At 38.6% G+C, this 15,321-nt stretch overlaps 1 protein-coding gene across 1 annotated transcript in view; it reads left to right on the plus strand.

The window, feature by feature from the left end:
• Positions 1-10,978: 10,978 nt before the first annotated feature.
• Positions 10,979-15,321, plus strand: part of EPHX4 (epoxide hydrolase 4) — a 37,138-nt gene continuing 32,795 nt past the window's right edge. The window contains exons 1-2 of the mRNA XM_086391134.1: positions 10,979-11,347; positions 13,477-13,562. Of these exons, the coding sequence (XP_086247260.1) occupies positions 11,117-11,347; positions 13,477-13,562 (317 nt within the window). The 5' untranslated portion in view covers positions 10,979-11,116. The remainder of the gene's footprint in view (positions 11,348-13,476; positions 13,563-15,321) is intronic.

A 15,321-nucleotide genomic window follows, 5' to 3' on the forward strand; every position in this document is an offset into this window, starting at 1 on the left:
ATACTACAAATAACTTTATATTCATAAATTTGAAGAAATGGACCAATTCCTCAAAAAATATAACCATCAAAGCTCAATATTAAATCATCTAAATAGTCCTACACCATTAAATTTTTTTTAATTCATAATTAATAGCTTCTGAAAAAAATCACCAAGCCCATATGATTTCACTGAAAAATTACACCAAACATTTAAAGGATTAGTAACAATGTAAAAGAGACTCTTACAGGAAGAAAATCTATTTCAGAAAATGTCTCTTCCATAAATTGGCCTATTCTGTAATTTTTGTCAATAGGACAAATTCTATCAACAAGAATACTTCCCAACTAATGAGGCCACTATTACCCTGACAGTAAAATCAAACACAGTAGCAAAAATAAGTAAAAGCTGCAAACTGTTATCTCTAATCTCCAGCAAAACACTAGCAAACCAAATCCCATAATGTATGAAAAGAATTATCAACCCCAAAACCCAAGTCATACAAATTGGAAATGAATAAAACTCTTGTTTTTGGTGTGGTTTTTTCCCCTAAATTTCTTTAGCTTTAATTTTCCAAAATATTAAATAATGGAAGCAGGAATCATTCATAATTCCAATTTTAAAGAAAATGGCTGCAGTATTTCACCATACACTATTTTGGGGGGTAACTATAATGTTAAACAGTTTCTAAATAAATTTAGCTTTCAGTAATAGCTGATGAATTTTTGCATGTGACTTTCTACACCAAAAAAATCCCAAGAAATGTTAAACCATAGTTAATAAGTGATTTAAGCAGGGTCACAGGATACAAAGTCAACATACAAAAATGTGATCTCTATATGCTAATGAGAATGTGAAAACTTAAAAAACAGAATATCTAGGTATACACTTAAGAAAACATACAGGAACTGTATGCTGTAAAGTACAAAATGCTTATGGAACAAATCAAAGGAGAAAGACCTAAATAAATGAAGTGACAACAGAGTAAAATGTCAGTTCTCAAAAGCACACCCTATCAAAAACCCAGCAGTTTTTCATAGACAAGTTTATGCTAAAATGTATATGGAATGGGAAGAGGACTAAAATAATAAATATTGACCCCAAAAAAGAATGACATGAAGAGTCATTCTGTGTGATGTTAAGAGTTCCTGTAAAGCTATAGTAATCAAGAAACCAGAGATCAGTGGACTAGAATAAAGAACCTAGATGTTGACCATAAAAATATGCACAATTGAATTTTGACAGAGGTGCAATTCAGTGGAGGGTAAAGGAGGGATAGCCTTTACAACAAACGGTGCTCAGACAACTAGATATCCATAGGCAAAAAAAAAAAAGAAAACCCAGAACAATCTCAACCTAAATCTCACATATTATGCAAAAATTAACTCAAAATGCATCTTGGACTTAAATGTAAAATAAACCATAAAACTTAAAGGAAAAAAAATCTTAAGCCTCTATGGTTAGAAAGATTTTCTTTTAGACTTCATACCAAAAGCAGGATCCATAAATGAGAGATTGATAAATTGGATCTCTTCAAATTAAAACTTTTGTCCTATGAAAAGATAAGCTACAGATTAGGAATAAGAATTTGCAAACCACTTATCTGACAAAAATACATACAGTAAAGAACTCTCAAAACAACTAAAAATTTTAACTAGAAAGTGGACCAAAAGACATAAAATTTACTTAAAGAGAATATGCATATGGCATACACACATGAAAGCATGTTCACAATCGCTGGCCATCGGTGACATATAAACCACAATGGGATACCACCATACACCTATCAGAAAGGTTAAAAAAGAAAAATAGTGGCAAGAATGCTGGCAAGAATGGAGAAAAACTGGGTCACTCATACATTGCTCATGGAAATATAATGGTACAGCCGATGTAGAAACCAGTTTGCAGTTTCTTACAAACAAAACATGCAAAGCCATATGACCCAGCAATTGTACTGGGCATTTATTTAAGATAAATGGTAACTTACATTCACACAAAAACCTGTACATAAATGTTCACAGTAACTTTTTTTGTAATAGTGAAAAACTGGAAACCACCCAGATGTCATTTAATAGGTAAATGTTTAAACAAGTAGTATATACATACGGTAGAATACTACTCAGCAGCATAAAAAAAAAAGAATTATTGATATATACAATAACTTGAATTTATAAGGAATTATTATCCTGAGCAGGAAAAACAATCCCTAAGGTCATATACTGTGTGATTTCATTTATATAACACTTTTGAAATGATAAAATTTTGGCGATGGGAGGACAGATTAGTGGTCAACAAAGATTAGGGACAGGTATAGGTATGGTTAATTACAGAGCAATGTGAGTTGTCCTTGGGGTAATGGAGTTTAACTTTGGTGGTATGTACACAAAGCTACATACTACATGTATGATACAATTAAAAGTGAAAAATACACTGGATAAAGTATATGCAAGTTCTATTATTTCTTTTATGACTGGATATAACTTTATGTCATTTAAAATGTCAGTGTAAAAAAGGTAATACTCAAAACTTAAAAAAATAATACTAAACACTGTGGTAATCATTTCAAAATATATACAAATACCAAGTCATTATGTTGTACACTTAAAACTAATATGATGTTATATGTCAGTCAGTCAGTCAGTCAGTTCAGTCGCTCAATTGTGTGGGACTCTTTGCAACCCCATGAACTGCAGCACGCCAGGCCTCCCTGTCCATCACCAAACCCCGGAGTTCACCCAAACTCATGTGCATCAAGTCAGTGATGCCATCCAGCCGTCTCATCCTCTGTCGTCCCCTTCTCCTGCCCCCAATCCCTCCCAGTATCAGAGTCTTTTCCAATGAGTCAACTCTTCGCATGAGGTGGCCAAAGTATTGGAGTTTCAGCTTCAGCATCAGTCCTTCCAATGAACACCCAGGACTAATCTCCTTTAGGATGGACTGGTTGGATCTCCTTGCAGTCCAAGGGACTCTCAAGAGTCTTCTCCAACACCACGGTTCAAAATCATCAATTCTTTGGCACTCAGCTTTCTTCAGTCCAACTCTCACATCCATATGTGACCACTGCCTTGACTAGACGGACCTTTGTTGGCAAAGTAATGTCTCTGCTTTTGAATATGCTATCTAGGTTGGTCATAACTTTCCTTCCAAGGAGTAAGCGTCTTTTAATACCACCAAATGCTATATAACCTAGCAACAACAACAATAACAGATCATCTGAAAGTTGTAACAAATTGCTAAAAGCTGAGTGTGTGCTAGCTTGAGAATATAAAACCCTTGGGAGCACAAGAAAAATCTGTAATCACTTTCAGGCTCTTCTCCACAGACCTGCTCAGTACTTACAGAAAAGATTTAGGTGGGGACAGTACAGGATGAGGGTTCTGAGTAAGCCATCCTCTTGATGCAGGCCGAGAAGAGCAGAGCAGCAGATGCAGGAAAAGCACAAAGACTGCCCAGAACCTTTTCTCCCATTTTCCCCAAAGACTAGCAAACTCTTAACAATTTTAGGGCATAAATGAAGATCCCCTGCAACTGTGGGAAGGAAATAGAATTAAAACTTGAAATCTTGGGAGATGTGCCGGAAATCCATTGCGGGTTCGGACCATTAGAGAGATCCTGTCACTGAGGGCAGGGAAGGATCATTGAGAAGGCATCACTGATATCCAAAGACATAGTACCTGCTGACGTGGCTTAATTATAGGACAGCAGAGAATGCTCCTCACTGCCCTGCACTTCTTACCATTAGGATAAGATGCATTCAATAACAAGTAAAAGCAGTCTACTGCAATCAGAGGTGCAAGAGCATAGAGTATAACACTAAGCATAAAGACTTAAAGGCAAGCATGTAGCAGCTGTTGAGAAAAAAATCACCGGCAAACCAAGATCCATCCTCATGGTACCACCAGAGACTACTGAAAATCTGGTGTGCTTAGGATAACTGTAGCAACAATAAAATTCAATTCCAGCTCAACTTCTGACTAGATTGATTTCACCTCCACAGTTAAGGCTAGCAAAAGAAAACACTGTCAGTTTCCAAGCTTAAATATATATATACTTTTTGTCTCTTGTTTTATACACAATGTCTTTCAACAAAAAATTATGAGGCATAAAAAGAAGCAAGGAAAAAAAAAATCCTACTGTTAAGAGACAAAGCAATAAACAGAAACAGACTTAAAGATGACACACAGTTGACTATCAGAAAATTTTAAATGACTATGATTATTACAAGCTGTAGAGAAAAAATAAACAATGTGTGATCAGATAGGTAATTTCAATAGACAGAATTATAGGAAAAAGAAAACGAAAGTGCTAGAAAAAAAACATGGTAATAGTTTCGAGGAATGACTTTGAAGGTCTCATCAACAGAATCAACACAGCCAAGGAAAGAATCAGTGAAGCTGAGTTTAGATTAAAAGAAATTACTCAAACAAAAACGCAAAGAACATAAAAAAGTGGGGCATGGTAGGACCAACACAACAGAATATCCAAAAGCTGTCAGGCAATATTAAAGTCTAACATACGTCTAACTGGAATCTCAGAAAGAGACGAGAGAGAGAATGGGAATGGAGAAATATTTGAAGGGACATCAGCTGAGAATTCTCTAAAATTAATTTGTATTGGGAAAAAAGAAAAACTAGTTTTTCCTTCTCTTTAGTAGGGAAAAACCCTCAGCTCTTCCTGCTGTGTGTCTAATCACCAAATGTGTGTGGGATTACCTACAAATGAACAATTCTCTGTGACATCATCTAGGTGTCCTACAATTTAACTCAATTCTAAATGTATTGGTATCTACCTGGAGATAGTATCAGATCCCATAGGTTAAGGGCTCAGTCCCACAAGACTTATGCACATTTCAGATGCCAATCATAAGGAGTAGATCCCTACATTACCCACAACTTGTCTGAGGTAGGCAAATCAGAGATTGCCATGACCTTTTGCCCCCTGGATTCAGTTATTTGCTAGAGCAGCTTATAGAACTCAAGGACACATTTATGTTTACCAGTTTATTAAAGGCTATAGCAAAGGATACAAATGAAGAACCAGATGATGAGATACATAGGGCAAGGTCTGGCAGGGCCCCAAGCACAGCGGTGTCTGTCCCTATGGAATTGGAGGTGCATCACCTTCCTGAATGTAGGTATGTTCACCAACCTGGAAGTTCCCCAAACGCCTTCATCACAGAGGCATGATCAACTATTAGCTCCATTTCCAGTCTCTTTCCCCTTTGGAGGAGGGAAGTAGAGCTGAAAATTCCAAGCTTTTAATCACATTTTGATCTTTCTGGTGACCAGCCCCCACCTGGAGCCATTCTGGAGTGCACCCAGAATATCCTCATTTGAACAAAAGATCCTCCTGGGGCTCTTATGATTAGAAATTTACAAGGGTTTTAAGAGTCCTGTGTCAGATATGAGTCAGAAACCAAATATTAGACTAACACATGCTCTTAGTGCTCTTATCACTTAGAAAATTACAAGGGTTTCAGGATCTATCTGTCAGGAACCAGAGGCAAAGACAAATATATTAATATATTTTCTATTGTCTAACATATGACAGGCTCAAAAGCACAAATTCAAGAAGCTCAGAGAATTTATCTTGTTTAGCTCAGAAGCTAAACAAGATAAATACAAAAAAAAAAAAAAAAAAACCCCACACTGCTGCTGCTGCTAAGTCGCTTCAGTCGTGTCCAACTCTGTGCGACCCCATAGACGGTAGCCCACCAGTATCCCCCGTCCCTGGGATTCTCCAGGCAAGAACACTGGAGTGGGTTGCCATTTCCTTCTCCAATGCATGAAAGTGAAAAGTGAAAGTGAAGTCACTCAGTCATGTCTGACTCTTAGCGACCCCATGGACTGCAGCCCACCAGGCTCCTCCGTCCATGGGATTTTCCAGGCAAGAGTACTGGAGTGGGATGCCATTGCCTTCTCCGTACCCCACACTAGATATATCATATTTAAACTGATGAAACCAAAGACCAACAGAAAATCTTGAGGCACCCAAAGGAAAAATAACACAATACAGAGGAAAGAAGAAAAGAATACAGCAAACTTCTCATCAGAAATCATAAAAATCATGAGTGGAGTAATGTCTTTAAAGTTCTAAAACAAAACCCTGTCAACTAGAATTCTGTATCTATTGGAAATATGAAAATTGAAAGAGAAATACTTTTTCAAGCAAACAAAAAGTGAAAGAATTTATTGCCAGCAGACCTGCACTACAAGAAATGTTAAAGAAGGTTCTTCTGGTAAAAGGGATGTGATTCTAGAGGTCTCACCTATATCTATACAATGAATGAAGAACACTGATACGGCATTTGTTGTTGTTCAGTCACTAACTCATGTCTGACTCTTTGTGACCCCATGGACTGTAGCATGCCAGGCTCCTCTGTACTCCACTACCTCCCAGAGTTTGCTCAATTTTAGTCCATTGAGTCAGTGATGCCATCTAACCATCTCTCATCCTCTGCTGCCCCCTTCTTTTCCCTTCAATGAAAGTAATTATTAAATTCATTTTTATTGTTTATAAATGCTCCAAAAGATAACTGGCTAAAGCAAAACCAGTAGCACTGACAGAAGAGAAATGGGCAAATCCACCATTACAGACAGATTTCACCATTCTTCTCTCAGCAATTGATAGAGCGTAGGCAGAAAGTCACCAAAGATCTAATGGTCCTGAACAACATTGCTAACCATCTTTAACTAATTGACATTAATGTTACACTCTCACTAAAAACAGTAGAATATATTTTTCAAATGCAGTTGGAACATTCACCAAATAAACTATATTTAGAGGAATAAAGCAAACCTTGACAAGTTTACAAGAATAGGTAGTTCATAAGCTACCACACCAGGTTTAAAGTAGAAATTAATACTAAAAAGATACCTGCAAAATATCTGGAAATTAAGCTTTTCTAAATAACACATCTTAAAAGAGAAAAATCACAAGAATAATTAGAAAGTATTTTGAATTGTATGAAAGTTAAAATGCAACACCTTAAAATGTATGGGATGCAGTGAAAGTGGCATTTAGAGGAACTTTTTACCACTCAAGTGTTTACGTTAAAACAGAAGAAAAATCTCAAATCAGTTACTGAATTTTCTACCTTAAGAAACTAGAAAAATCAAATCTAAAGCAGAAGAAAGAACAGGAAGAGGAGAAATCATTTACATTTAAATTTAAATGAAATCTTAAGCAAAAAAAAGAGAGAGAAATCAAGGAAACCAAAGGCTGTTTCTGTTTTTAAAAAAGACAATAAAATTGATAAGCCCTCTATCCAGACCTACCATATAAAAAAGAGAAGATGCAAATTGCAAATGTCAAGTGTGAAAGAGAATATTACAGATACACACACACAGAGATCTGCAGACATTCAAGATATAACAAGGACATATTATGAAGAACTCTATGGCCAGAGATTCAACAACTTACAAGAAATGGATAAAACTCTTAAAAAATACAAACTGTCAAAGAGGAAATAGATCGTATGAATAGTTCTATAAGTATTAAGTAAATTGAATTGTATTTTAAAACCTTTAAAAAAGAATTTAAACAATAATAACAACTCCAGGCCTACATGCTTTATTGCAAAATTCTACCAAACATTTAAGGAACAAATAATACCAATTTTATATACATTATTCCATAATATAAGAACAAATATAGATGCAAAAACTGTCAACCAAATATTAGCAAGATGATTTCAGCAATATATTAAAAATACACTATTTTATGATCAACTGGGATTTATCCTGGGAATGAAAGACTGGTCCAACATTCAAAAAATTTATAGGTAACCACATCAGTAGATTGAAAAGGAAAAACTATGATTATCTCCAGAGAAATAGAAAATCCTTTTACAAAATTCAACACGCATTGTGGGGAGAAGGGAAAAAAAAAAAAAAACCTCTCAGAAACTAGAAATAAAAAGGAACTTCCTCAATATGAAAAACAGCATCTTAAAAAAAAAATCTTCAGGGAATTCACTGGTGGTCCAGTGGTTAGGATTCCCTGCTTTCACTGCCAAGGATACAGGTTCAATCCCTCCCTGGCCCCAGTACTAAGATCCCGAAAACTGTGCAGCATAGGAAAAAAAAAAAAAACAAAACTTGAGCTAATAGTATGCTTAATAGTAAATGCCTAGTTTCCCCTTATGACTGAGAACAAAGTAAAAATTAACTATTTCTACTCAGTATTGTATTGGAGGTCCTAGTTAGTGCAATAAGTCAAGAAAAATAAAAGGCAAACATATTAGAAAGGAAGAAATAAAACTGTCTCTATTCACAAATGACATGATTTTCTATATAGAACATCCCAAAGAATTTTTCAAAAAGCTACCAGCACTAAAAAGTAAATTTAGCAAGGTCCAGGATCTGAGACAAAAAAAAAAAAAAAAATCATATAAGCACCTAGAATTAGTAAGTAATTGGAAATCGAAAAAATAACATTTACAATAATATATTTTTAAAAAAGAAATAGGTATAAATCTTACAAAATACATGCAGTATCTGTATGTTTAAAACTATGAGAAACTGATAAAATAAATCAAAGAAGAATCTAAATAACTGGAGAGATGTATGTTCATGGGAATCCCGGCGAGCTGCAGTCCCTGAGGTTGCAAAGAGTTGGACATGACTTAGCAACTGAACAACAATGTTCTGAATAACTCAATATTGTTAAAATATTAGTCCTCTCAAAATTGATTAACAGATTCAGTGGATTCCAATCAACAATTTTTGTTAAAATTGACAAGCTAATACTAAAATTTGTATGGAAAAGTAACTAGAATAGCCAAAACAATATTGATAAAGAAGAACAAAGTTGAAGGACTCATACCACATGAGTCGTAGACTTACTATATTACTTTACTACTTTTGACAAGTGTGTATTGGGATTTCCCTGCCAATCCAGTGGTTAAGACACCTGTCCCCCAGTGCAGGAAGCACTGACCAGGGAACTAAAACCCTGCATGGCTCATCACACAGCCATCAAAAAGGCAAGTGTATACTGCAGAAAATATAGACATATAGATCAATGAAACAGACTAGAGGGTTCAAATATAGTCCCACATGTAAAGTGATTTTCAACAGAGGTGCAAAGGCAATTTAATAGAGGAAGAATATTCTTTTCAACAAATGATACCAAAATAATTGGATACAGACATGGGAAACATCAATGTCAACCCATACTTTGCATCTTATGCAAAAATTAACTCAAAATGGATTATAGACCTAAATACAAAACAGAAAATAAATCTTTTAGAAGGAAACACAGGTTGGGGGGCACGTGCCGACCTTAACTTAGGTAGAGATTTCTCACATGCAAGATCAAAACTACTACATATAAAAGAAAAGTGATAAATTGGATAAAATAAAAATTAAGAAATTGTGCTCTTCAGAAGTCCTTAAAAATGAAAAGACAGACTGGGAAAATATTTGCAAATCACATGATGTATGATAAAGCATTTGTATCCAAAATACATAAGGAACTTTCAAACTCAGTAAGAAAATAAGCAACCCACTTTTCTAAAAAATCGGTAAAAGATTTGGACAGCTGCTTTGTCAAAAAATAATATATTGAAGTGGCACGCAAGTATATATACATGCCCAACATTATTATCATTGGGGAAATATGAATAAAAATCTCAATGAGATACCACATTACACAACTCTTAGAATGGCTAAAATCAGGAATTTTTTTTTTTTTAACAATATTAAGTGCTCTCAAGAATGCTGCTGCTGCTGCTAAGTCGCTTCCGTAGTGTCCGACTCTGTGCGACCCCACAGACAGCAGCCCACCAGGCTCCCCTGTCCCTGGGATTCTCCAGGCAAGAACACTGGAGTGGGTTGCCATTTCCTTCTCCAATGCATGAAAGTGAAAAGTGAAAGCGAAGTCGTTCAGTTGTGTCCGACTCTTCGCGACCCCATGGACTGCAGTCCATCAGGCTCTTCGGTCTATGGGATTTTCCAGGCAAGAGTACTGGAGTGGGGTGCCATTGCCTTCTCCGGCTCTCAAGAATAGGACCTAACAATAACTCTCACACATTGCTAGTGTGAATTAAACTTGCAGCCACTTTGAAACCAGTTTGATAGTTTCCTATAAAGTTAAATGCATACCTACCTGACCCAGCAATCCCGCTTCAAAGTGTTAACCCAAGTGAAATGAAAACTTACATCTTCCCACCAAAAACTTTACATCAATGACTTTATTCATAACCACCAAAAACTGGGAAAAAACTCAAATATACCTCAACTGTGAACCGCTCCATAAGCAAGTATGGTACATCCATCTAACAAAAGACTAATAATAATAATAATAATAAAACAATATACCTAACAGTATAGTTGAGTCTCAGATACATCATGCTAAAAGAAAGAAGCCAGAAGCTAGAAGTTGAATACTACATGATGATTCTATTTACACAATCTTTTTGTAAAGGAAAAAACCAGAGGGACAGAAAAAAGACCAGGGATTGCCAGAGGCTTGACTTTATAACCAGACACCTAGCTGGTCAGATAACGACTCAGAACCTAGTTGGAAAATAGCAACACCTTCAGATGAGCTTTGGGAATGAATAAAGAAATGTCTTTCGGGTGGTATGAAAATCGTTTACTGCTCCTCCTCCCCCATGAGCCCCATAATTCAACGATCCAGAAAGAAGGCCTTAAATTGGGTGGGGCGGGGAGGGGGGGCGCACGAAGAGGATATGAACACTGGTCAAAATGCATGGCTCTTCCTCCCACAGTATCTAGGATGGTTTGGGAAAGTCTCACCTTCATTTCCCCACAGTTTATCAGTTTGAAACGGGGCTTTACTCCTTGCGGAGGAAGGTCGGCTCTCCACCCTTGCCTATCCAATGCGGACCTCGCAGCGCTTGGGGTCCGCGGTGCGCCGCTCCGGGGCTGGGCGCGGCCGTCCCGAGCGCTCACCGTGAGTGTGGTAGCCCGGGGCTGTGACAACGGACCCGAGCCGGGCGCTGCAGCACGGGGACCCGCGGGGAGGCGTGCGCGGGGCAGGCGACCGCGGACCGGCTGGCGGGTCTGACGCACCGCCGCGCTCGCAGTCTCGCTCCGGCTCCAGAGTGCGCGCCGCTGCTTCCCGCGCCTCGGAAGCGTCGCGTTGCGGGCCGCGCCGCCGCCACCGCCCGATGGCGAAGCTGCGGGATTGCCTGCCCCGCCTGATGGTCACGATCCGGTCCCTGCTCTTCTGGTGCCTGATCTACTTCTACTGCGGGCTCTGCTCCTCCATCTACCTGCTCAAACTTTTGTGGAGCATCTGCAAGGGACCCTCGCAGACCTTCCGGCGGGTAGCTCGGGAACACCCGCCCGCGTGCTTGAACGACCCCTCTCTGGGTACCCACTGCTACGTGAGGATCAAGGTGAAGGCGGGCGCGGGCCCGGCGCTATCGCGAGGGAACGTGACGGCCATGAGAGCGGAGGCTGATCTTTGTATGACGCCCAGCCCAGCGTCCCCTAGTGTTCTCGGGGCTAGTAGGGCGCGCTGCAGGGACGGAGAAGATGCCCGGGGGATGCTAGAGGGGCGAGGTGCCACGGGAGAGGGTCAGGGGGTTGTGTGTGTCGTTATGGTCCTTGCGTGTGTGTGTGAGAGAGTCTAATAATCTGGGTCCTGCTATTACTGTCCCCTACTCCTCCACCGCAACAACCTTCTCCAACTGTAAGGGGAAGCGGTCGTCTGTCACCTTTTTGCCCTTTAGAGCTCAGATAAGCTGTAGGGAATTGTTTCTGGTGGCGCCCTACTGTCTCAGGAGACGGTCCTTGCCCAAATTTTAGAGATTGGAACAGTAAATAGAATAAGTCATTGCAAATCACGAGTTTATTCAGATCAGCAGAATGGAGCATTCACAGATGACCTAAGCAACATCAAACAATAAATAAATGGTGCATGTTTGTGGAGAAGGAAGCAGCACTATGATGCCAGAGACCAAAGGAATGGCACAAAAAGTAAATGTCAACTATTCATGCAGACTCTTTAATTGCCCATGCTTGTCCCAAGCTTTCTTACAGCCCACGATTATTCTATTTCCTGAGGCTCCAGGTGGTGAAGGGAGATGGCTTTTTGTGATGCACCCTACAAGTCTGACTCACAGGCCTTTCAAAAATAGCCTCCATGAAGGGATAGTTTTGTCACCAGGTCTGGGGTTCCTGTTAGGAGCTGGACTGCCCTGCAGCTGGAGTTCAGACCACAGAGGGGTATGTCCTTTATACCCTGCAGTTGACATGAGAATTAAATGAGTTAATATTTGTAAAAAACAAATAAGCTAAAACCAAAAATCTTATAACAGTGCCTGGTACATAGTAAAATGAAATGAAATATTTATTCAGTAAATCCAGTCAAGTTCCTACAGCCTTTCATCTTCCGAGACTCGCCACCAATAAAAGAAGTTATTGAACTTCCAGGAAGGCATTCTGCAGTAGAGGGTAGAAGTCAGAGTTGTTATGTACATCCTACCTGAGGGGGAAAATCAGTTTAAGAATCATTCGGAATTCATCACAATGATTCTCTTCTGACTTTGGCCACTTAAAGAATTTCCCTAGAGACCTAGAACCAAGGAACAGAAAGAGCGTTGTCCTGGGCAGTAGGACAAGATGGAGGTTCTAGCCACAGTCCTGCTCCCAACCATCTTAATGACCCGTAGTAACATCTTTGGACCTCAGTTTCTAACTCTGCAAAAATGATAGGGTTGAACTAGATGAGCTTTAAGATTTTTTTCACATCTGGAAACCCAATTACTTGGGTTATCTGATGTAAAACCCGGTTAGTCTCTGGGTTTTGGTTCTTGTTTTTTTTTAACCTTACTTCCTTCTGAGTTTTTGTGTTTCTTTCTTGCTCCACTTTCCTTTCTTCTTTTTACTTTGTATTTGCTATTTTTCTGTCTCATTTCTATGATTTTTGTTTCCCTTGGGCAATCTTGTCTCCCATACGCAGAGCAAAGGTTTGAGCACTCAGAGCATTCGGCTGTTAGAGATACACTGACATGACATGAGGAGCAGGCAGCCAGGGGAATGGTGCATGCAACTCTCAACTGAAAATAATGTGGGAGGGAGAGAACTAAAAATAAGGAAAGGAGGTGTGAATTATATAACTGATGGCACAGCTCTTGATGGGTAAGCTGAGAAAAGTGTATGACTAGGAGGTAAATAATGGCAGGAATATAAATGCAGATCAGAATTGTTTACTTGTTGCAGAATTTGAGTGAGACGGAGTGTGACACATCAGTAAGAAAATTCTAACTGTTTCAGAAGCTCATAATATAGATAAATTGACAGCATAAGTAGAAGGTAATGTCAACAAAAGCGAATCTGTTTATTTAACCTGCTGATAAACAGTGGTTATTTTTTCTTTCTGAAAATTAACAATACTTATTTTATCTCTTGATATTAAAAATAATGCAAGTGAAATTTTTTAATGGCATGGAAATGCTAATTGTACTTTTACAGTCAACACAAAGCGTCACTGAAACCTCATGCACTGTATTTCCTACTGCAGGATTCGGGCTTAAGATTCCATTATGTTGCTGCTGGAGAAAGAGGAAAGCCACTTATGCTGCTGCTTCATGGATTTCCAGAATTCTGGTAAACTTAACAATAACTTTTTCTTTTGCACTAAAGATTTGGCTTACCATAGTGTCATTTTCTTGTAGTGGTTTTTAATAGACCCCATGCTATGATCAAGTGCTGGCCTAGAGTTATTACTCCTAAGTGTTCCTCAATCACAAGAATGATATTCCTTCTGTTTTAAAGAAACATGCATATTGTTATCCTAAATTTATTTATTTTTGAGAATTAAAACAAGTATCATTTAGTGTTTCAAATTTTTGAAACAGTCAATTGCAAAACAGTTTTTAACTTTTTGTTTTATATTGTAATATAGCCAGTTAACAATGTTGTGATAGCTTCAGGTGGACAGCAAAGGGACTCAACTATACATACACATACATCCATTCTCCCCCAAACTCCTCTCCCATCCAGGCTACCACATAACATTGAGCACAGTTCCCTGCGCTGTACAGTAGGATTTTGTTAGGTATCTATTTTAAATATAGCAGTGTGGCTCAATGTTGTGTGGCAGCCTGGATAGGAGGGGAACTTAGGGAAGAATGAATACACGTATATGTATGACTGAGTCCCTTCATTTTTCACCTGCACCTATCACAATATTGTTAAAGACTAAATTAGTATAGCAGTGTGTACAAATCGATCCCAAACTCCCTGACTATCCCTTCTCCCTATTTTTCCCCCTTGGCAATCATAAACCAGTTTTTATAGTACCTACTGATGGACATGAGTTTGAGCAAGCTCCGGGAAATAGCGATGGACAGGGAAGCCTGGCATGCTGCAGTCCATGGGGTTGCAGAGTCGGACACGACTGAGCAACTGAACTGAACTGTGGACAAAATGCAACACTGGGTGGTAAAGGAGATTCGAAAGAAACCAAAGAATTAGAGTGCCTGTTACCTGGCAGCCTTTGGTAAGACTTGGGTGAGGGGAAGGCAGGAGGAGAAGAGGGCTCATGGAAACTGAAAAAGGACTCTTTCCTATGCACATAGTAACAGGCTCAGATGAATTCAGGACAAATTAAGGATCAGAATATTTCATGTGGAGGAAAAAACCTATAGCCAAAAATACACAGTTACCTACGGGAAAATACTCTGTTCCCCTTTGAACCCCACAGAACCAAATAAGTACAGATGAAACAACACATGATGAAACTTTAAAAAAATGAATATCTTTTAAAAGATGGTACATATTAAGGTGGTAAAAAGAAAATCAGATTTTTGCTAACTTAGGGTTATGATCTTGAAATGGAAAAATGGACCAAAAAATTATATTCTCTAAACTGACTTAAATGTAGATGTGTGGTATGTTTTTAAAGTTCTAGGAATTTCTCCTTTACTTTTGCTCTTAACACCTAGAATTCCACATTACATATTCCTCACTTCCTTTAGAATTCTAAAGATTTTGTGTCATCCGAATTCCTAATTTAAAATGCATCTAGCTCTGAAAGAATATTTAGTTAATACTTTTAGAGTAAAAGGGCCTTTATTAATAGATTGCTAGTGCACTAGGAAGTGTTAGGCATTGAAGAAGAGAATGGAGGAGGGCAAAAACCCATCTAGTTCATCATTTTTCTAGAGCAAAAAGTCTATGACATGCCAGCATGCTAAGTCGCTTCAATCGTGTCTGACTCTTTGCAACCTCATGGATGGTTGGCCACCAGGCTCCTCTGTGCATAGGATTCTCTAGGCAGGAATACTGGAGTGGGTTGCCCTGCTCTCCTCCAGGGGATCTTCCCGACCCAGAGATAGAACCTTTGTCTCTTACATCTCCTGCA

Source organism: Bos grunniens, chromosome 3 (genome assembly GCF_055505025.1).
Source record: "Bos grunniens cultivar Pamir isolate PY7600 chromosome 3, Bosgru_T2T1.0, whole genome shotgun sequence".
Lineage (NCBI taxonomy): Eukaryota > Metazoa > Chordata > Mammalia > Artiodactyla > Bovidae > Bos > Bos grunniens.